Source organism: Bombus fervidus, chromosome 5, assembly GCF_041682495.2.
Source record: "Bombus fervidus isolate BK054 chromosome 5, iyBomFerv1, whole genome shotgun sequence".
In the NCBI taxonomy this organism is placed as follows: domain Eukaryota; kingdom Metazoa; phylum Arthropoda; class Insecta; order Hymenoptera; family Apidae; genus Bombus; species Bombus fervidus.
The window spans coordinates 14,566,468-14,590,187 of NC_091521.1; the positions used below are offsets into that span (position 1 = coordinate 14,566,468).

Here is a 23,720-nt window from a genome sequence, read left to right on the forward strand (position 1 = left end):
TTTCTTGCTCTTCTGCGAAAAAGAACGCTCACCTGTCTATCGAGATTGCTACGAGATTGAAGATGGAACTGGTACTGCACGTGACGTCCATTGCGATGTAAAAGTCACAGACAAAGCCAGGCAGGCTCCACGATCCGTTTACCTGGAAAATGAACGAACAAACTGTGAAGATCAAAGCTCACCACGAACCGTGCCAGTTGAATTAGCTTTCATTGCTCTATGGTCGGCTATTGTTTCAATGTAAATTACCGATTTACCGGCTCATGGAGCATTTCATTTACCCGAGAAGACACGCGAGAGAAAGCAATAGATACATATATAAAAGATGCTGACCGAATTTCTCAAATTTCTGGCAAATGGAAAGATAAAGATACAGACTCGTATAAAATGCATCATAGTTCATGCAAGTTTCGATTCTTCGTTTCTTTCAACGAATCTCCCCGATTGTTTAATTCTTCGGAATTGTTACGACTCTGAAAACGGGTCAGATATATTTATTCGGAAAAATCTTTCTGTAGAAATGAAAGATTATTTTGACCAAATCAAGAGACGAATTTTATTTTTCCTTTTTCCCATTTCACCCACAGTATACCATTTTTCCGTTTTGGTGCAATCGTCTGATTCATCTTTTTATTTTCGAAAACACTGACACGGTTGAATCGAACGCACCTATACCGAGCGAAGCCTGTTGTGCGATTTATTTGAAACAACCCTGCCTCCAGTAAGTACAAAATCGGGCGTTGCACCGTCGAAATGCGTCTATCACCGCCGGCTATGCGTACACGCTTGTCTCCATTTCCTGTTAAACCGGCGAATTTCGCCTCTCCATGTTATTCGCCGTAAGCAAAGGAAGATATTCTCATTTAATTGTTCGATACTTGCGACCTCTAATCGCTCAATATTTCTTTTTGTTATTTGATTTTTATATGACGTTAACGATTACAAGATTACATCCCTTTTCGCTTTTCATTCCAATTTCATTTGCGCCATCGTACGTAGAGAAATCTCGGAATAAATCGTAAGCCGCTCAGTTTTCTCGATATTCGTCACATTCTGCAGCACGAACTATGATTACTTGTAAAGGCTTTAGAAGATAGCATTAAGATGCGTAGCTCGTAGTTCAGTATCATATTGATCGAACTACTATATTTTGCATGTGTATACAACCAGAGTGTAACAACTTGCCGATACTTTATAACACTGTTACATCATGGAAATATACGGTGCATGTATGACACAATGTTTGCTTTTTAAATCTTTTAATTTATAATTCGAAACTATCATATCTTCGTACAAATTTTTATGATATTTTTCGAATATCAGAAAACGTCAAAAAAATTATGAAAACGTAACAAATAACATAAAGCGTAGAGGTTTAATACGATCAAAGCTCACTGTTTTAGCCGCGAGATGAACAACAAAAAGCCGTAAATTAGCAAAAACGGTAAAGCAACGAAAATTTGTGCCTGGAAATGCATGTACATGCAAATAACCGAAATAGCCTCTAAATAAAATTTTGTTTTATTACTATTTTCTTTTATTTATGATCCTTTCGATATCATTCACGTTTAGAAAATATATTTTTTAATTAAATTCTAATAGAAACGGCGATGTTTCGTCAACGACATCGAAAAGTCATTACCGGTTATATTTGTATAATTATTACGTAATATCACATTTTCACATCGGCAATTTTGCAGCTCACTTTTAACTCACCTTGATACTTTGCCAGCTGTACCGTCACGATTTTTCCGGTATACCTTTTTCACAATTTCATACTCAAAAGTATCTTCTTTTTCCCAAGACATTTTATTTATTTATACTCGACCGACAGCTCCCTTTACTCTTATTTCAAAGACTGGTTCATATACATGTATCTATCCGTTTCCACTGAGATGCTATTAAATGAGATGCTTTGGTATCTCAAAGAAAACTCGAGCATTAAAAGTAGCATCGCACGAACAAAAGAACGCAGGAATACTATCAAAGCAGCGATACATAGAAGTAACGAACGTCTGGAATAAAACTAGTTTTCATGCTTTTGTTATGCTTTTAAGTATTTTTGTAAATGAACACTTCGTTTAAAAAGGAATTGGAAAGAATGAATTTCACCTCTAAATTCGGATGTGGAGTAAATTTACACAAATCACGCGCGGCACGGCACTTGTCTCGCAACTTGATAAAACAAATTTGCAAATATTCGCTTTTCACAAAACTGTGAATTTTTCCTTTTTTTTCTTTTTTTTTTTTTTTCTCCTCCCTTATCGTTTCCGACGTAACAGCATCCGAATTTTTAAAATTCACCAATAGCAATCATATTTTCCAAAAATTGAAAACGTTCGCTATGTCGATGGCTTAAAATATAGATCTGCTCTTTGTTGTTAGTTTTGTCGAACATTGCCGGATTTCAAGCAGAACGAGTTGATCACGTAGATTTGCGACGACGTATCGTTAATTACAAAACTGGTACAGTTTAAATCCCAGCATGGTCTGAATACGGGTAAGCATCGTTGTAATGTGTCTTTATCTGATGCTGAGTCTTGGCCAAAATGCCAATGAAGTATTTAGGACGAAGTAATTTAAGAGCGACGTGCGCGCATCCAGCATTAGTTATAGTCCTCTCCCTGCTTGAACCAGACTTGTTATCCGCAACGCGCCGCGCTGTTCTATCTCCGTTACTCCTATTACTTCTAACGCAAAATATGCAAAATTCGTCTCAAACACGATTTACCCCTTTCAACCTACTAAACGTAGATTATTATCGCGGTTCCTAATTTTCCTTGATAAATAATTATATGTCTTAGATTGCGTGATAAATTACGCGATATCGAAATTACTTGTAAACGATAGCCGAATGTAAAAGTAGGATAAGATAAATTAGAATAGAAATATGACAGGGAAGAACTTTGAAGAAATGTAAGAAATGAGAAAAAGTGTTAAGTAAGACGATTGTTCTATTCTTTTTAGATTTGCTTCGTAGGATACACGTTACGCCTTTAACCGATGCTAATAATTGCGGAATAAAAGATTCTGTCATACCCCGTTTCTAAATGCAAAAGAAGTGTATTTTACATCTTTCAGCCGGTACTTTATTCTAACCGTACCTTTGCATTCGAAGCCCTTCATCCAGCTCCCCAGTAGCAGGTTAAATGAGCCATAACTCTGTTGCGTGTTGCTCGGTAACGCGTCTCCCCTGTCAAGAGGGGATTCACGTCGACGCGCTTTCTAAATAGACGCGAGCCAACTTACTGGAGAAGCCACTTTCCGTTGCGCCAACTACACCAGATAATTAATCGTGAATACATCGAATAAATAACCGGCGCGTAACCAGCTACTTAACTCGCGTAAATTCCGTACGAAAACTACCGAACAACTATTCCTAAAAAGACCAGCATTGACGCGATATCGGCCGAATGGTAAAACAACGACTCCCGAAATTTGTCACGTTCCAGCTCACTGGTTAATTGCAACGTTACTAGCTGCATCTGGACGTATAGGTACAAGAACGTGGAACACGCGACGTTGGTAGATAGTACACTTTGTAAAAGCGTTATAACGAACAGTATTGCCTTTTGATTTTCGATATCGAAAGTTTCTCTTTTTGTTGGAATTGTACGGAACTGCTGACGATATTCTGAGCGAATCTAGGGAAGGCCAAGGTAAAGCGACACTTCCGGTCGATGTAAGTCTCTTCGCAATACGTATATAATCGCGGCATTTATAGCTAATGTATAGAGAGTTATAATTAGAAACCAAGGGAAGGCAAGCCAGTCAACCTTGCTTTATTCCAGCGACCTTAACGAGAGGCATACAGGGGGAAACTAATAAACGAGCAATCGTTTGCTACGTCTTACGTCGACGACGTTCTCAATCTTTTCACTGGCTTTGTTATTAAATTACGGATTGTGTCAACTAATTAGGGGATCGTAATCGCGTATGCGATTTTATTTCAGTCGTGTATCGCGATATAAAGATATTAATTGATTATTCCTTCCGATATTTCGATCGTTTTAGTAATGCAGTCCAGTCCAACTGGAAATCCCAAGGTCTCTGGTTAAAAAATTTTAAGCTGAGTAAAAGTAAATTGTCGCCAAAAGTTGCGTTTCATAGTACGCTTACTTCGGCATACTCTATATAATGTACTGAATTGTCGCGTATAATGCAAATCTACCGATCATATATGCACTGCGCTTGACTGGTTGCAGAGGACATCAAGGACACGGTAACACTCCACATTGTCGAGCATCGATATCGAGAGTTCAAGAGACAATGGTGTTGTTAATTTTCTGTAAAATGCATTCGCATCGTCTGATTGCACAAACATAATCAATCTAGCGAAACCTTCGACACCGTGCAGTGTCAAAGAAATTATTCCCATACGAATGTTCGACAAAAAGCAGAATTTCCTTCGTTGAAGCCCCGTGACAGAATAGTACGGAACGTACGGAACAATAGAAAACGTTGTCCTTTTGTACATTATTTGCAAGAGTTAACCAGAATTCCCCAGCTTTAACTGACCATTCTATTTCACACGTCCACCTATGGCTGCTGTAAATTCATCGTGCTGAGAACAGCTGCGAACCTCGTCGTGTGATGGGTGTTTGGAAAATGAAGCCGTAGAACTTCCAGGGAAAAACAATGAGTACTTACGTATCAATCGGACGACAAGTACGATGTCGCAGACCACAGACTGCGTAAATCATATACTTTCAATTGAAATTTAGAAAAATTTACTTAACCTGTATTACTTCGTTTCGTTTCTCATACATCATTCTCACACATCGTCTGTTTAAACTAGATCGATTACGAAATGAAATATTTGATGATAAAGCTTTTCCTCGTTCTCATTAAAACAAATGACTATCATAGTCACTTTTGAATCATACACAAGTAGCAATAATGCGTATAGGTTTCAACTTACAAAATCCCTTTCGCCAAGAAAAAACTTAATTTTGCTATGGGTAAATTGATATTATTGTGGCACGTTTTGATCGTGGAGCTCAATAAATGTATTTGTGGATTACGCATGCAAACGGTTCGTTTGGCACATTCGTATTAAACTAGCGAATATTAACTCGTTGCCAGGTTCGTTTGTAGTAGCGACCCTAGTTTTTATTTACCCGAATATTCACTTCCTTTCTTTCAGGGCAGCGATATTTAAACCGAGCGATCGCTTTTCTACTCGCTACATTTGATGGAAAATATTTTCCGCATTGAAGCTGCACGCGTACTGATGGTAGCTGTCCATCGACGTGATCCCACGACTATATAAACTCGAATTACTCTCGCGGTATTTAATATTTCAATTTTTCTAGTGACGCCGTGTTTTATACTCGACACGGATCGTAATTCATGTATCTGGTGGACAAAGCGAATCGAATGTCTGTTTTCATTTTTATACTACCATAGATATATAAATTCACCATAAATTTGTAGACACGCGAGTGAGCGCGAGAGAAAGCAGAAGCGGCATGGTGACTGTATTTTCCATCGACGTGTCGGCTACGTTGGGTATCATGTCGGCCGCTTAAATGGGTAACGGCGTCCCTATTAATTCTCGTATCGAGCGGCTGCAGTACTCCAAGCGATTCACCCATCGTAATTCAATGACACGCGGCAGAGGGTTGCGGAGACGAGGGTGCGCGACCGATACGAAGGCCGTTGCTAAAATTGATTTAGAATTGATATAATCACTAAAGGTAAGCCGACAGAGAGAACGAGATAGCTAGATGAATATATCGCTAGACGAATCGTGCGAAAGCAGATTGCAAGGAACAGAATGGCAAACGAAAGAGATGGATGGATAGAGGAGAGCGAATTGGGGAAAAGAGAAGGAGATGGATTTCGTCCGTGAAGTTAAACGCGAGACGCTCTTACAAGAGAGTCGGAGAAAGCACTCTAGGACTCAATCGTGGGCAGAGATTGTGGAAACGGGTTGAACGGGCTGATAGGGGATAGTAAGAGAAACTAGAAATCCGAGCATTACGGGCAGAGACGGGACTGAATCGAGAATTATTTGCAAAGCGTAATCAATTCGGCGCTATTCGATTCATGGGATCCCGTACAACGAAAAACGAAACTGGTATTTCTCGAGCGTTAACCGTATCTACCTACCTACATAGGAGCAAATCCAGGAGTTTTCTGTTTCAGTGTAATTTCAAAAGCTAGTAGTGACAGCTCGATGTTTTACGTATACAACAAGAAGAATTTTGCTACACAATCTCTAGACCCAGACGTTTGTGCTGCAGGACGTAATCGATCAAAGCCAGTCAAGCGCTAAGTCTTGGCTTTTCAATCGTCATGCTCGGTGGATAATTGCTTTTTAAAGCTTTCCCTCGTCGAATTTTCGATCAGTACCGATTACAGAGATATTCTTAAAGAAATTCTGCTGCCCATTCGCGGAAAAATACGTAACTTGTAAGAACAGTAAGAATACTGTTACGAATTTAAACGAACGCTATAATATACATGTGTACATCTCGAGAGATTTCAGCGCGTCGTGCTTTCGAAAAAAACCGTTGGATGTACGATGGAAATATTTTATCTAGGCGATTACTTGGCATGGTCTCGCCTCAAACTTGGAACAATCTGATGGCTCCTGCTGGGACTATAAAAATTCCTAGTGACGTTCTGTAAATCGACCGTCGGATAATCGCCTATCTTTAGAAATTCCAAAGCGACATTAAAAAGCCATTAAGACAGCTAATGTAGGATTCTGTGGCTAGCGATTTTTTAACCGACGACTTGTTGGATCAAGTTAGTTTCTTACAACGTCGGATGATTTTTCGAGGTTAAGGTCAATTCTCCTAATGGCTTTCGTTTTTCAGAGACAGAACGATTTCGTTATCGTGTTTCATCCGTCCTTTCGCATTTTGTATTTCACCGGCTGCAAGTAAAGCAGACCAATATTCGATGTTTTCTCGTATCGAGCTCGGTTGAGATTGAATCTTCAAAGTTCTCAAAAGGAATATCATTTGTTTATGAAATGCATCAATCTTTCGACTTTCGATACAAGCTTTCTACGTGTTCCTCTTCAGGCTGGTACCGCATACGACATCCAAAATATACGAAGCATGTTCGTGTCGTCGACTTAATGTATCGAACTTGAGAAATGCGCTCGTGCCAACGATTGCAAGAAACACCGAGTGCTCGAGGCTCTAACATCCGGCGACGTTCGTTCGCAAGTAAGGGCATTCGTTTCTGGAAATAGGAAAAACCGTATAAATTTGTAAAAGTCAAATACTCCAAAGTCGACGCTCTCCGGGCACACTATGGATTCCGGTTTGCGATCTGCAAACAGTATGTCTCGTCGCTGTAAAAATTTTCGACAGCGATGCGAAGAAAGAGCGTCGTACGACGTCCCGTGCGCGATGAAAATATCGATTCTATTTCGAAGCTCTTACGCGGACGTATGCGCAAAATTGTCACGATCATCGTCGAATATCGAACAAGGAATAATTTGGTAGTTGACAATAATATTTCATGTAACGTCCCGTTTCAACTATTTTTCTCACGAGAAAAGCGCATCGTACGTACTCAAGTTGTACTCAAAGAATTCAATAACAAAACAGATTCAGTCGACCAGAAGTTATCCGGTAATCAATTTTGAAATAGTTTCTCAACAACGAAATAAACGGTTGCCCCGAAGTAATAACGTTTCTTGCATCCACTGGAGAAAAAGTCGTATTTTGAAAATGGATATGACACACTCGGTCGCAATATCTGTTCCCGAGATTTTATTGCAGATAGAATCAAGAGCGATATTGCTTCCGACGCGACGTTACGACTGACCAGATACGGAGTATTATCACTCGTTTTTCATACGTTTCTTCTAGGCGTTGAACCTGTTTCCTTAACTCTCTTATTTTTCGCGTGTTTCGTATCACTGGTCGAACCTATCTATCCGTGTTTATCTGTGCAGAGAAAAATGAATAAATCGTGAAAGCTGTGCAAGATCGCTTAGACAGATGGGACTCGTGAGCGAAATCGTGCTATAAATAAGAGACACGCATTCACCTATATCTCCGTGGATACGCTGGATTATAATTCAGGTCAAAAGTTTCCACGGCTTTTCTTGCGGAAAAAGTGTCCAAACGATTCTCTTCCTTCTGACACTCTCACCTTGAAACTTATCCATTTGTCCAAGACCCTCTCCTCCGGACTTTTCTCTTCTCGCTTTTAGACCCGCTCTTTCTTTACTTTTACCAGATGGATCGCGACACGAATGTAATAACACAACTTTCTACGTTCATCTAACTTTTCCTTGGAGAGTTTACGTAAATTGTGCTTTTACGGTGGAGAATCAGCAGAGAATAATCATTGCCTGTATTCTAATATTTACTTGTCGACGAGACGAGTAAACAAGAAATCACTTGGTAATCCTCGTTGTCGCGTGTAAGGGAAGGCAGAGTAGTTGAGGTAATTCACTAGGCAGACGCTTCCATGGATGTCGAGGCGGCGAGGCGGCAAGGTGGTCCAGCGTTGGCGCGGGACTGTTCCAGGTTTCGGACACGTAGTTACGACTTAGTCGGGGATCAGATTGAATTTACCTAGCCTTCTAACGTGGCAGCACGGTGTCTGCGAGAAGAGAACCGGAGGACAACATAAAGGAACTTGCTGGAAACATCCGAGTTAACTTGTATTAATTCAGATGGTCACGAAGTCCATTCTAACGGCTGCCTTGAAACTGGCTATATCACCGAGTCTGACGAAAATTTGTATCGATAACAGGAATATACCAACTGTTATTTGGTCACAGTTTGGCATTATAAGTTGAATAACCGATGGTTTCTTCCTTATTTCCCGTATATTTCGATATTATTAAAATTTTCACCTTTCGTGTCAAACTAATTAGAGAATCGAATCATTTTCTGTTCTTAGTTCATACATTATATAAGGAATCGCAAGTTATTTAAAAAACAAGAAAATAAACATACAAAATAAGCTGAACACAAGAAATTTCAATTAAAATAAATTCCAAGTTGAAACGCAATTAATTAATTATATAATGTACGACAGAGCTGTATAACGTACATGATTCAAAGTACCGTAAGAAAGAAAATGATTAATGTATAATTAATGTATTTAATAACAAAATCAAAAGTAACAACAATGACTATAAATTTCAACTCCGACTCTCGATACAATACATGTAATATTGTAATACAATACAATACAATTAGTTGATGTAATACAATACAAATAGTTGATACAGCTTCTGGCGTAATATCAGAATCGTGTTTTAACTTTGGAGCATGTCATGTTACTTGCTATCGATACTGACTGAATCGATCATTTTCACTGATTTTCACTGAATTCGTTTTCCGTTTCCATAAACGGTATTCGAGTCCATTTAAATGGATTAACATATTAATTTAAGCATTTCGAATCAAATTATTTCCTCTGAAAATAATTAAAACATGTTGAAGCAAAATAAGTATGTATAATGATATAGCAGCGAAACGGCGAATATATTTTAATGCGAGTAACATACTATGTTAAGCGTCTGTTCCGTTCAGAAACAAAAACCTTTGTCAATTTGGCCGACAGGTTGACGGATATTGCGTTCCATAATAGCCCCTCTTCTTTGAATGCGTGTTACCCCCCTCGAACATCGCAAAATAGTTTGCCAGCACGAGTTTTATTTCGTAGAAAACCTTTCGAATTTCAACTTTTTAATAACGCGTAAGTTGCGTAAAAACACCGGGAGGAGAAACGAAGTTTGTTACGTTTTACTCGAAGAAGAATCATCAATCAATTTGGAAGCATTTCACCTTACGAAAATTGAAAATCGAAAGCTGTTCGGATGAAGGGAGCCAAAAATTAAACGCTTCGGGAGTTTAATTAGGGAGCCACAACTTTCTAGCCCATAAACTTTGATACTTACCACGCTAATTATTCAAACGAAATCGCTTAAATCATTCGAGCCTTTGAAACAGACAACGTCAATTGAAATAAAGCGGCACTTTCTACGATTTTAAAGTTGTGCTTGCTACGATTAGCTAGAAACAATATGAATCACTCATATATTTTATACAATATTTTTTTCTCTGTTCTTTTTAACGATTAAGCATCGATAACAGCAGAGAAGGAGGATACAGAAGGAGAATGTGAACATCAAATTCTCGAACATTGTCTATAGATCCTGTTACTCTGTTACCAACTCCTGAGAGTCGTTAGCGAAGGTCTTTGGTGATAATACCCGTTCCACCTCGCACCGTGTCGAAATCTGAAACGCATGCGACGTAGCTGTATGTACGCTAGCGTTGTTCCCATTTCTGCCAATTAACGCTTCATCGTCGACGATTATCATACTAATTATACTTAGAAGTATATTTTTTCTGATTTCGAATGGAAGACGTTGTGCGAATTAACAAATACGCACGTTAGCAAGCGGTATTTATTAAGCACGTTGATAGAAACCAGTAAAGTTAGCTACCAGCATGACGAGTAGGAATTACCGAACTTCTATGCATTCGAATCTGGATGCTATTATAGTTGTTTCGTAGCACTTCTATTCTTCGTGAAACTAGACACCTTCATCGCGCTTAAACTTCACTGTTCGGTCGTCGTCTGATAGGAAACGTAACTTCTATTCCGTGAAAATCTACAGTGTTAAAGCGTCGATTATATTTTATCTCTATTGATAGAATCGAAGAACTTTCAGCAAATTAACGAACCTGAGTATTGCGTATAAGGCGAGATGGATGAAAAGCTTCGAGTTCGAATAGGCAGAGATCAATTTTAATTAATCGATGCTAGTAATCGTAGTATTTCGTTCGTTATCGCGAAAACTGCAATGTTATGTGCCTTATCATATTCATGGAGTAGCAAAATGAACGTTACGCGGATTAGTTCAATTCGAATTTCGTTTAAAATTTTGCATGCTCATGAATATGCCGTATAATTTCGCAGATAGGAAATTACGCGACGAGGTTGTAGAAAGCACCGTTTCTCGTACTACAAGCTCTTAATGATCTTGGAAATGAGATCCTAATGACCCCTTTGTTGAAAAGTTCCGAAAGAACGAGGGAAACGAATCTTGCGCGCCCCTATGGAATCGAGTCATTAAGAGTGACTCGCGGAGAGAAAGTTCGGCAAAAGGGGTCAAGACGAATGAAAGAACGGAAGATCGTTGTAAAAGTTCAGCCGAGATATCGGATCCAGCTAGCGAGATCCGTAACCCCTGTCGTCTAATGTCGAATTCCCTTTATCAAGTTTAATTCACGACCATAAGTTGTTTCTTTGCGCTTCGTTGAACTTTACGAGAATTTTAATTGGTTCTGTTTTTAAATCGTATTTAACGCTGTGCTTTGTTTCTTCTATTTCTGTGCTGGGTTCGAGGTCTATCCATTAATCGCGATTCAATAGCAGTCTAATCTCCTTCTTCCTAATTACTCTTCTTTTAATTTCCAGGAAGGATGGTCTAAAAATACGAAACAAGTACAATTCACGGGAAAATGTACACGCGTGTAAAATTATTGTTCGCCATTGTTATAATTTGCATGGCCCGAGGTTTTAATTTTATCAAACGTAGTGTGGTAACAGAGTATTAACAAGACAATACAGCGCATCGTGCAGAAGCGTTTATCATGTGAGACATGCTGCAATGAACACGATTCCAGATCCCGTAATCTCCGATTGTAGCAACGGGTATTCTGCGAATTACGCATCATCTCTCGCAAAGGAGGCTTCATATCCATAAATTAAATAGATATTTCCGTTTACTCCTATGCAATTCATCCCAGTTACAGTGTAAAGGGCAAACAATAGAAACCCGTGCAGGGATAGCGTTTATTCAGATATGTAACCACTTTTATTCAAAACACGTCGACAACGTATCCAAGAAGAAGGAAAACAATGCGGTAAATCAGAAAACTTTGGAACGACCTTTTGCCCTGAGAAGGACAAATGATCCACAATCATGGAGATTCCAACTTTACCAATCGCATTCTCGAGACACTGCAACGTCCACAGCGGGGTTACAACTTTCTTAAAGCAGTTTAATAATGAAACTTTCCTCGAGTGTTTACTTTCTATAACACTATAGTCATTTCATTAAGTTGGTTTCGTTGTGATACGGCACGATACGATTGTTTGCTACCAACACGACATTTTCATCAAAATGGCATTCATTCTCCTCAATATATTTCTTATTTATCTTTTATTCACATTTTCAGTTGGGTTATCATTTCCTGGAATTACGAATTACTCGGTCTGTGAGTAATATCTACTCAAATTGGAAGAAACGAAATGCAGGGATATGAGATCGAGTCGCTTTGACGTCAGTATAAAACATGATACGTACTATTTTATGTCAGACGGTCGTTTTAAAACGCAATTTTATCAGCGAATGAGACAAGCAGAGCGATGCGATGCACATTATCGGAATGTACGAAATTTATTTGGAAATTTTATTTCGTTAGCAGCTACTCTTTGTAAACAACGATGAGTAATAGGAAACGGAGCAATTGGAAATTATTCCTGTCTTTTCAACAGATTATAAACCGAGTATAACAAAAACCATTGTTTCCTTGGGCTCGCGGCTCGATTGTTCTAGATAATTCATTCGCACGGAATTTTACTCGAGTAAGAAATGTGATCTCGTTTCCTCTTATCGGAAATGGAGAATAAGCGATGGAACGAGAATATAATCTAGCGATGAACGTTGACATGGGTACTCCGATGTTTGACAAAGATCAGTCGCTACGTGTACATGTATTTGATCAATTGATGATTATTCACAATCTTTTTGTAGAAATACGCTAGATTGTTATCACTTTCGCCCATTTCTGTATAAAAATAAACCGTCTTTAAAACTTATACGCGTTATAAATTGTTTGTAGCCATGGAGTTAGAGCATGTGAAACACAACTTTGAAAAATTGAAATATGACCGATCGGGTATTCAAAAAATAACTGATGAGTACATAAATAAAACATGAAACATGAAACATGACACGCAAAATATGTTACACATCACACCTGCGTTCCGTTGGTGTAGTTTTACAATCTAATAAATGCAACTGTATAATCATCGATACAATGTCGGTTTGCGTCTGTCATTTATAACGAATAAAATAAATCACCGATACTTTACGATTACGTTCCACGAATCGTTTGGATTTCACTTTATTTTACACGATACTTGAGACAAACTTTATACATTTGTCTTGTTTCCTATCGATTTCAAGTTTCCTCATGATTCTCGCATAAAGAGAGGAAGATCGGACTTTTTCCCAGTTCAGCTCATGAAGATATGTATGATCTAACGAAGAGAAACATACATATGTATGTATGCAGTATATTTGAACGCGGGGAAGTAAGAATTTCGCGTTACTCTTGGACAAGATCCGTTAAGATTATTCCAACTCGCTGAGAAATTACGAACGTGATCCACTTCGGAATAATCCTTCGTTTAACATTTCTCGTCACAAAGTGGATCAGTTTTTGATATGATAATCTGCCTGGCAAAGTAAAATAGTGAGAAAAAATGGAATATTTGAAAAAATATTTCGTCTTCGCTCGGAGAAAAAAAAAAAAAAAAAAAAAAGAAAGAAAGGAACGCAGTCGATGGTGTAACACAATATAATGAGATCGTCCTGGGTATTGCAACAGCTGATAAGATAACTCCATCGAAAAGTTGCAACGCAGCGCAGCAGGAAGTTGCTTCGATCTTTTCTCACGTAGTCGATGTAGTCCCAAAACAACTCGAGTGGTCAATTCGCTGAAAAGTCCCAATCTATGTCTCTCAGACATCGGTTTCCCTCCCCCGTGGGATATACGTGCACCGAATTGATTGATTTTACTGCTTCTCGAGAACAAGTTCGTCGTACAGATGTGGATTACCGATAAACACTAACTATTACCACAGAACTTGATGAGAACGAATCAAAATCAATCTCTCAGTTAAAGCGGAAATCAAACGACAGTTGGTTTATACGATGGAAGTACGTACACAGATAGCGAGATATATATATACGCGGCCGTGATTTAGTTCGTTAATATCCCCAAAGAATGAGTAGCGAACTAACCTGGTATCATTAAATTGCACCGCTTCAAGTTGTAATCCACACGGTTCACGAAGTTAGAGATGCGTATGTTCGGGCGCATGTGTGTATAGTTGATTGGCTGGTACACTGAAAATGTGCTTTGCTGGCGTCACCGTTGCCAATCGAATTAACGCTGATTACGGTTCATTTGACATCGTCCTCCGCGCCGCTATTGTGCAATATGACAGCCGAGCTTGAAATATTTCTGCATAAATTTACGACGCCTATAGAAGACAAAATGAGAGAATAATGACGACGACGTACATGCACGAGTGCGAGTAATTACCCGGCATAAAGTCACTTGAACGATCAATTAACATTGTTACCAATGATAATATCGTTGGCTGTGTTTTGGTCAATTTGTTTTGCTAAATTCCGAGTTATATTGCCCGGTCCATTGGATCGCAAAAACGTCGTTGGAAATTGAATAATAAATGGTTACGATGATCGAAACTGAAAATTCGAGTTCCAACGGTGGCTCTAAAATATTGTTATAAAATATCGCATAACAATTTGCCGATACTTTTCAAAATAAGTAGCAACTTGCAATAATACAACCAACTACCGTGCATCGTAAATCAACAAGATTTACGCGCTGTTATCCCGATATTCCGTCGTTCGTTCACATTTATTTTTGAATTCGTTAAAATTTTCATACAATCTCGCGAGGATTATATTCGAACGAGAAACGGGAGTTCGATTTACTTTGGTTCGTGACTTTTGCAAACTCGTTCGTTCAAACTCGAAGAATGGATACTGAAGTACATAACATCGCGCCTCTTCGCTGATATTGCGTTTCAGAGTGTTAAACGAAATTTTGTTCGTGATCGATCATTCTGATCGAACAAATGAAAAACTCTATGGCGCAACTACAACGTCGAAGTTAAATAAGGGCGCGAGAAAATAGCTCCTAGTACAATGAAGTGAATCGACGACTCTGCGAGAGTTGAAGGTAATTGATATTTGCGAGTACAGTAACAACTGAACGAGAAACGATTTCATAAATTACAACGTAATTTTATAAAATTTTCCTCTATAAATCTCTTAGAACATTGCATGCGGCAAAATCTCTATTACGATCAACCGCTAGTGTCGCGTGGCTCTATCTACATATACCATATAGTAGGTATATACACCAACTTTTTGTAGCATCGTGATCATTATGAAATATCACGGGTCACTTTTTCGAAGCCGCGAGGTTAATTGTCCTTTATACGATAATCCGAGGAATTGGCCATAATCGCGTGCTCTGTAGGAGCTGAACGAAGGATCGTAAAAAGTGTAGGTGTTCGAGCGATTCTAGTCAATCGTTCGACACAGGATTTCTACGTATGAAAGGTCATGTAATAATTCTCCACGCGAATACAAAAAACCGAACGAATAGATTTAATTGTGTCCAAGTCGATCGATATTGATAAAGTGCTATGAAAAGATCGACTAGTTCAAATTCACTGCAACGGCGTTAGCCAATACTGCTTGAAAAAATGAAACGAAAAAATAGTTCATAAAAAATTGTGCATTAGTTTTTCCTTTTTGCAAGACTATATCGCAAAATTGTGTTGAAACGTACGCGTGGCTAGCTTCGATGGAAGTGCAGCGGGACAATTTCCCCGCGTTTGTTCCCACGTTGAAATCAGTGAAACAAGCAATTCAACGTGTGACACTAATTACTCGAACGAAAGTGAAGCGATTTGTTAAACGGCTGCCTGTATGGAACTTGCCTGGAACAACATAAACAGAGTATCTACTGGAATCTGTGAGGCAATGGGCAATGTTTGATGTGCCGATACATTTCGGTTATGTACTTTCCATTCTGTATAGAGAAACCATCCGTTACTCTGAAATTAAGAGTCATGGTTGCTATTAATGTCATCGCAAACGGCATAATCTTCCATCATAACTTAATATCATCATCCATCACGAGTAATTACATATCATTGAACACATTAAAACGTATCAGATGACTAAGTGATAGACCGAAATGATCGGTTAGGTTAATCATTCAATGATAACAAGCGATAGAGAATTTAGTAGAAAAACGAGGCGAACAATGAAAGAAACTTATTATAAAAATTACAATTCAAAAGCGAATTGAAGAAATTTATTAAATTTCTCCTATATCCTATTCTACTATCCTCCTATATTCTGAAATGGAAACCGCAAGAAAAGGCACAGAAAGTACCAGCAACAGCAGTTGCAAGAAAAGATCATGGAAAGGAGGGAAACTGTTCCAAAGTTATCCAATATCTTGGATATGAAAGAAAGGGAATCACAGAAAGATGGGGCCGAAACTGGCATCTTTCTTCTCCGAGCTAAGCCTAACAGCTTACGTCATGATATAACAAAAATGAAACTACAGGATAGACCAGGAGCACATTTGTTTAAGTACCTTTATGAGTTAAGTTTCTTCGATTTTCACTTGTTCGTGTTATTTCGACATTTCCCGGTAGGTGTGAATCTAATTGTAAAACAGATAAACTTGAAAGATTACATATATTGGTTTGGATAGTTATCGTCCTTTACCTTCCATTTTTCCATTTTCTCGTCCACCTTTCTCGTAATACAAATCCCCAATTATGGGCCAAAGATTCTCACTGGTTCACGACAAGTTCAATCTCGACATTTTTTCGAAAAAGTGTCGTATCATAAGGACCGTTTGGAGGGGGAATTCGCGTGCCACTTCCTTACACATCGCATTCCCCTAATACTAATCTCCGAATACATTTTTTAAGCTATCCTTAAAGCAGTTCATTTTATTTGAAACTGTGTTGCGTGTAGTCGAAGAATTGGGAATGCAGCATCCAAACACTTTGTTCGATGTGTTTGTGCATTAAAATCTATCTCGAACGCAACTGTAAAATTAAAAAGTCTTTGGGTGCACAGAATGTCTGAGAAATTCTCATGTAGCGCTAGTTTTATATGGGAAATCGTGAAGGTAAGGAGCAGAAAGTTACGAGAGCATGAAGCGAAGAAAGGAAGATCGACGGAGGAAAAGTTTCAATTTTTCCGAACGGATTATAACGGGCTGCTGAATAGTCCAAGTAGGTCTTCAATGGCAAATATTATGTTAAATCTCTTATGAATGGGACAATGCTGACGGGATTCTAATATCTGGATCTTAAATGCGTGTATAGAACATCATATTGAAGCCACATTGTTATCCCGTGAACTAGTAGACCTATAATATAATAAATGGAACGGCAACCCTATAGGGTGTTCCCTGGATGAAAAATGTATCCAAGGTCTAATAATTTCGTGAGCTTTCCTAAGCCTAACGGCTGAAATCGATGATCGAAGTGGGTTGCTACTGGACGAATAGATTTCGTTTACGACTATCATAACCACATGTTTCCTCCATCTTTTCTATTGTCCGATAATCCTTTTTTTCTTTCAACAGACCTATCCAGTTGCTTTTGAGCTATTTCTCGTAATGATGAGACGTAATTTAGCCGAGATTAACAGAACTGGAAATTATCTCTACGTAGAATCGAAGCGATAACGACCGTTGTGAGTAGGACGTATCTGGAGTCTAATCTGCTTTCAGCGATAATTCAAGTTAATTATTCTCCGTAGTCTTGGGCTGTGAGCTCCATGCGTTTCCTTTGAAGCTCTAGCATCGGATCAAGGTATATATTTCTCTGGCCTGGATGTCTCCCAAACAGAGAGAAATTCACGGATCCCCAGGCACCGACCGATCTTATAACGAAAAGTAAGAAACGGAAGTACCCACAATTCTAGTGTGCATTTCGCCCCTTCTCGAAATATTCTAGAAAGAAAATAGAGTTTAACATTTTGTTAAACAAATGATTTGAGAATATTATAAAATTATTCTATACGATATTACAATGGTACTTTGTCATTTGAATTTCAAATGCTCTAAACCGATGCTATTAATATTAATAATCGTACCAATATGGATATCAGTCAACAATTAACCTTTCTTTTAGTACATATACGCGTAATGTTGTGTAATGCCAATACAGTATACGCTACTACATGTACGCCCGCAATATCTTATTGATACTCTACATACTTTGTTTTATATTTGACACAGTGGCCAAAGATAATTACCTGAAGACGATAAATCAGATTTCCTTTATATACGTAGAAAATTACATTTTCGTGTCTAGCCCTTCCTTTTCTTCGTTGGTGTGATATCACGGAAAGACGGGACGACGGAAGTCATGTTAATATGTATTACATTATATCGTAGATAGGATAATGTGGTTGGCGTAACGCTTGTAAACCAACACTATTTCGTTATCGTATCATCAGCAATCTCAGCGTTCGTCTCACCTCCCGTTCATTTTCAGATATTTCACGGAAGTAATAACACACTCGAGTGAAATTTTATTCCCATTCCGTTGATGTAACTCGTTCAACTTGCCGATAAACGAACGCTTCAAACAAGTTACTTTGGAAACGTTCATTTACCAGCGAATTAACAGAAGTTTGAAGCGATAAGAACTCGAAACATCAAACCTGCTGAAATAAGTTCTATGTAAGTATATACATATATCTATCTATATAATAGGGTGTTATACGTATACCGAAGAAAAGAGAAATCGCGAAACAACATCGTATAAGGAATGTTTGCAGCAAACTTTCCAACTACCGTAGAACTTGGCATGTTGCAACTGTGAATTGCAGGCGAATTAATATAGCAAACGGTTGGTCGTTTCAACTGCAATCGACCCGAGAAGAAAGAACTTGGTATACAAACTTTTCGTCTAGAAAGAATAATTTCCCGGATTCTTGAAAGATCGGAAGCAATCTAGGAGTAGCTGACGGTGCGATAGAGAAAATTTGTTCAAGAAAGAATTGTAATATTTGTCGATTAAGTCGAGTTCGTCCAGAAGCTTCTGACTTAGAGGCTATTTCCTTTCTTCGTACGTCACAGCATGGCTTCAAAGTTGAAGCGTAAAGACCGCGTTCTTTACTTTGAAAACAGACTAGCTTTACACAGGCGGAAGGACTAAGTTTTAATTAAAGGTCGCGGTCGTTTTTCAGAGCGGCAACGTTTTCACGCTCACGCGTTTTTTAAGGAGATTTTAATTTGTTGCACAACTTTCAGATCGTGATGCGCATCTCCTTCAAAGATCTTTTTCAGCATCTTCATAATTAAAATAAAGTAACGACGATGGCTGGGTATATTCCACAAAAGTTCTTCTTTATTCTCTTTATCAAACGAGTTGTAAAACGAGCTGGACCAAACGTATCCATTTTCCAAACAAATTTTTCTTCCTTCCTGTCGATTGAATTACCGTCGCGTCGGTATATGTCTATTTGCGATGAAAACGCAAATGCACGGCAGCGCGGGAAGCGAAGAAAAATAGAGATGGGATCTCCAATCGGGCTACGTAATTTTTTCAATTTAAATCTAATCTAGCCTGGTACGCAGACGCATCTACATATATTTTCGGAGCAAAGTAGCGAACGGAAGTGAGACAGGGGCACAAATGGGAAGGCTAGTAGACCTTTCACAGAGCTCGAATATTTTTTCCTTTATTCAGGCCGTTCACCGTGCTGGCAATTACGTGCCATTTACGTGGCAACCAGGCTGTCGCATCTAACGCGGCTTTTCCACCTACACGCGCCCGCGCGTGAATTCGATCCGATCGCAGCTAGCCACGATCGACTAACCCGAAATGCCGGAATCGATTATGCTGGTTTACAGGATGCCTCGTCAATCAACGCGTGAGCCCCCCAATTTTTCAATCACCTTTTTCACCGAAGACAACAGCGACACGTGAACCAACGTACGATGCTTCCCGTTAAACGGAAGCGTCAATAGGAAGCTCGTGTCACGATGCGCCGAGATATAAGACAACGAGATCGCGTTTGTCGGACATACGTTATTCTATTCTTAGTATACATACTATGAAATTTCATAAAATGTGATTAGCTTGGTAGCAGATTGTCTCCGTAAGCTTTAATTTAATTAAAGAATTATAATTTATAATTTAATTACACCACCGATTCCGTAAGTAAAGCTGCTTTTCTGAGAGTTAAGCTTAAAGAAATGAGAGTTGTTGCCATCGGAGTTAAAAAAAATTGAAATAGGAAACTTAATAGAAACAGATAGTGGATTATTAAAAAATACGAAAAAATTTATCGCTGATTGATTGCAAAGAAGCAATCGTTTAGTTTTATCTAGCATGGAATGGCTTGATATATTTAAAAAGTTATTTTCAACAAGATGGTATATAAAGATGGGAACAATTCAGTTGTATTATCGAGATACATACTGGCTCGAAATACATACTGTTATGTCTAAGTACTTTACTTATCCCGTTAGGAGATTACATTTCCGTTCCGGCTGAGATTACTTATTCGTTTTATAGCGATAAGAGTAAGTCGGTATATATGTACAAAGCAGAAAAGATACGTATATACGATTCCAAGGGAATCCATAAAAGTAACAACATACAAAACTTTTCTTATATCCGGTGAAGCATAAGCGTATAACGTTGCAATAGCAACCTCAAAATAAATGTAGACGTTGTACCGACGTATCAGTAATGCGATGTTGCGGAATCGATAGTATCGGCCGAAGTGTAATTTCAGAAATACAATTATTATCGATGCAAAGACTAAACGGTCATTGTAAGATGTACGCTATAATAAAGACGAAAATTTCGAGAAATTGAAGTTCAATAATCAATTCCTAATAGAAGAGAGGAATATGAGAGAAAAGGAATTCCCAAACGAATATGTCGAAATAGCAGGTAATAGGAAAAGAGGCAAGGCACTGCGGCATAAGTTCACTTGCGATACTTTGTGATACTTGAGCCTGAACTATTTTCTCTCTCTACCTTTTTCGTTATCTACTTATTTATCCGTTGAGCCAAGAATTTGATGCAATTTTCTGCAGCTTCCGAAAGTTATGTCGCTTGACAAAAGAAGACTCAATTACCAAATTTGATATGTGCAACATTACCGATAGAATACATTATACCGTATCTTTTGGGATGTGACTACTTATCCTAGTACCTTCCTCGAAAATGTAACCTTTTATATAGTTACGCCCGAGGACTCGCGCTATTATCGTTAAAATATTCGATCGAATTGATGGGACGAAAGTCATTTTTCTTCGAGCAGTATTTTATATTTAAATGGTGAAATATTACCTGAAGTCCACCAAGTATATTTTACTATTGAACATGCGCGTACCACGTACGAATTCAACGCGTTGAAAATCCTATGAAAATGATATGGCACGCAGAAAATGATATTACCATCTTCATACAAGTAAGTATATCCAGAGTTGAATATATACTTACATGTATGAAAACGATAATATCATTTTACGGGTTTCTTTTTCTACGCGATTTTCAAATTATTAAAAGTGCGGATTGTTACGGACAATTGCACTTTTATTATATAGTAACTTGTAATTTGGATGTGAACGTAGTGTTTTTGTGAAGCGAATGAACGCCGCATGTGAACAAAGAAATTACCGTGAATCCAGGACACATAAGTCTTTAATTAAAAATTCTCTATACACACAGCTGTATTCTTTCGTAACAACTTCTCGCTTTGCAGAATAATGAAAAGCATTTCTTTGTATAACAAACTGAATCTGAGAAAGCAATTATTTCTATTTTTGCCGTCTCAAGATACCGAAGAATTCTAACAGCTCTCTTTCAAGATGTATCTTCTTGAACGTATTGATATTCGAAGAGAGGGTTGCACAGATATCGTATATTAACTAAGGTTATCAATCGATGAAAACTGTGAATATTAAAAATCGCAGTCGATTAAAATACTTGTTGATTTTACCTGACTATTAACTGGTATATTTGCAACATTTGCATATTGTGCACATGATTTATAACTATGCGTGATATCAAACAAATTTATCATATTATCGATTTAATTATTTAAAGAGAAAACACGTTGGTCAAAGAAGTGCACGATACATCGAGTTTGAAAAACCTAAGTTCAAGTCTAATTTTCTATACTTTAAGAAGGTGTAGAAAATTAAGAGAGGAAGGTGCCGACTGAAACCTACAGAGTAATCGTATATCTATATTCTCAATGAATAGTTTATCGAAATAAAACAGTAATACGATATAACGAGTTGGACAAATAACATACATGAAACAAGTGCAAGTTTCGACACCAGACATGCCACGGAATTTAATAATATCGTGAAGCTTGAGTTTCCCCGTACACAGAACTGGTTAAATTCGAAAACTTTCCCTGTTATTAATTGCTACTAATATTATACCTCGATTTCCTCTTCCAACAAAATTGCGTATGCGACCATGGACATATACAATTTTCTCTTTATTTTACGACTAACGTTCCTCAGCCTTAATTGTTTACACGAAATGCGCCGTAACACGGAGTATCCTCTACTCTCCAGTAAATGTTATACACAAACGAGGCAATGCAAACCGAATTGAAAATTTTACAGTAGAGGAAGTTATAGAAGATTAAGAGACGAAGCTCTCGACTGAATCAAATGTTAATAAAAACCGACGCAGTCCGGTTCAATTTAATATTAACGGGTGTTCTCGAAGAGCTATAGGGAGGAACGCGAAATTGCCGCAGAGTATTTTACACAAAACTCGATTAGTAGGTGGAAGTTCTCTGCAGAAGCGTCTGTACCATTATTGTGAAAGCCACGGACGGGAAAGTAGGTGCAACGACGAGAGCTATCTCCGCGTTTAATTAACGTACGTTGAAGCCAGTAGCATCAACGCGAGGCTTACTTTCCTAGTCGTTCGTGCTCAACATATCGGCCCAGTTTGCTTATTTTGTCCGGCTAAATGGGACTCTATCACCGCGAATAATTCGACGTGGGTCCAGTCCGAATAATCGCAAGGAATTTCGTACTATTTTCAAACACGACGCGATTACGCGACGCTCGAACGACCATAACTAATTTCATTTCGTTACTTCTCTACGTTACTTCGCTAAGACGACGAGCTGTTAATTAATGGATCCTAGGTGAACATTCCGATCTCTGATTTTACACCCGAGTAGAAAATTGGGTTGCATCGATTTCAGTATACCACCGTGTATGAATGAAACGAGCTTTCGTATATCTTAATTAATGGCATCGGCGTTTTTATCTTCGGTATCACGTTTTCTTATCGATACGCACGATCTTCTAACTGGCTCATTAGCAAAAGTTAATTAAGGTTGAACGTTGCGTCCGTCAGTTGAAATTTCGCTGCTGGAACAAATCCCTGCTTCTCCATTCCTTTTTCCTCTTTTTCTTTTTTTTATTCTTAGTCCTTTATTTTCCTTAAAAATGCATGGAAATTGCTCTGCTCTCGTCTCATCGTTCATTTTCAGTCCCTCTTCGTCCAGCCGCATGATTTGAGATATCTCGGAGCTTCCGCGGAACTGATAAATTAGTTTTTCTAAAAATTCGCCCGCAATTAATTAATTATCTATGTAGCTTTTATCTATGTAGATGTGGCTCGATAGAAGCTTCAGGCAAGTGTGCATTCAGCTTAAGCGGCAATTATCATTCAGCGATTACATTACGGCGAGGTTGAAATTCCTGGATTCGACTAGATCCTTCGATATGGAATATTTCGTTCCAAATATGGATTTAATTTTGCTGTCTTTTTTTTTTTTTTTACTTCATTCCAAAGGCTATAATCAACTCATCGTTGTGAATACGGTCGTCAGAACGTCCTTTAATTGCTAA

General features: G+C 38.3%; 1 protein-coding gene and 1 long non-coding RNA gene across 4 annotated transcripts in view; one reads left to right on the forward strand and one right to left on the reverse strand.

The window, feature by feature from the left end:
* Dop2r (dopamine D2-like receptor) overlaps positions 1 to 23,720 on the reverse strand; it is a 96,721-nt gene that overhangs the window by 11,680 nt on the left and 61,321 nt on the right. For all 3 annotated transcript variants that reach the window (XM_072002970.1, XM_072002969.1, XM_072002968.1), the window contains exon 3: positions 33 to 142. In XM_072002970.1, the coding sequence (XP_071859071.1) occupies positions 33 to 142 (110 nt within the window). The remainder of the gene's footprint in view (positions 1 to 32; positions 143 to 23,720) is intronic.
* Positions 17,631 to 20,663, forward strand: LOC139987582 (uncharacterized). Its single transcript, XR_011799880.1, has 3 exons — positions 17,631 to 17,759; positions 18,364 to 18,551; positions 18,650 to 20,663. It is a non-coding gene; the product is annotated as an uncharacterized lncRNA (long non-coding RNA).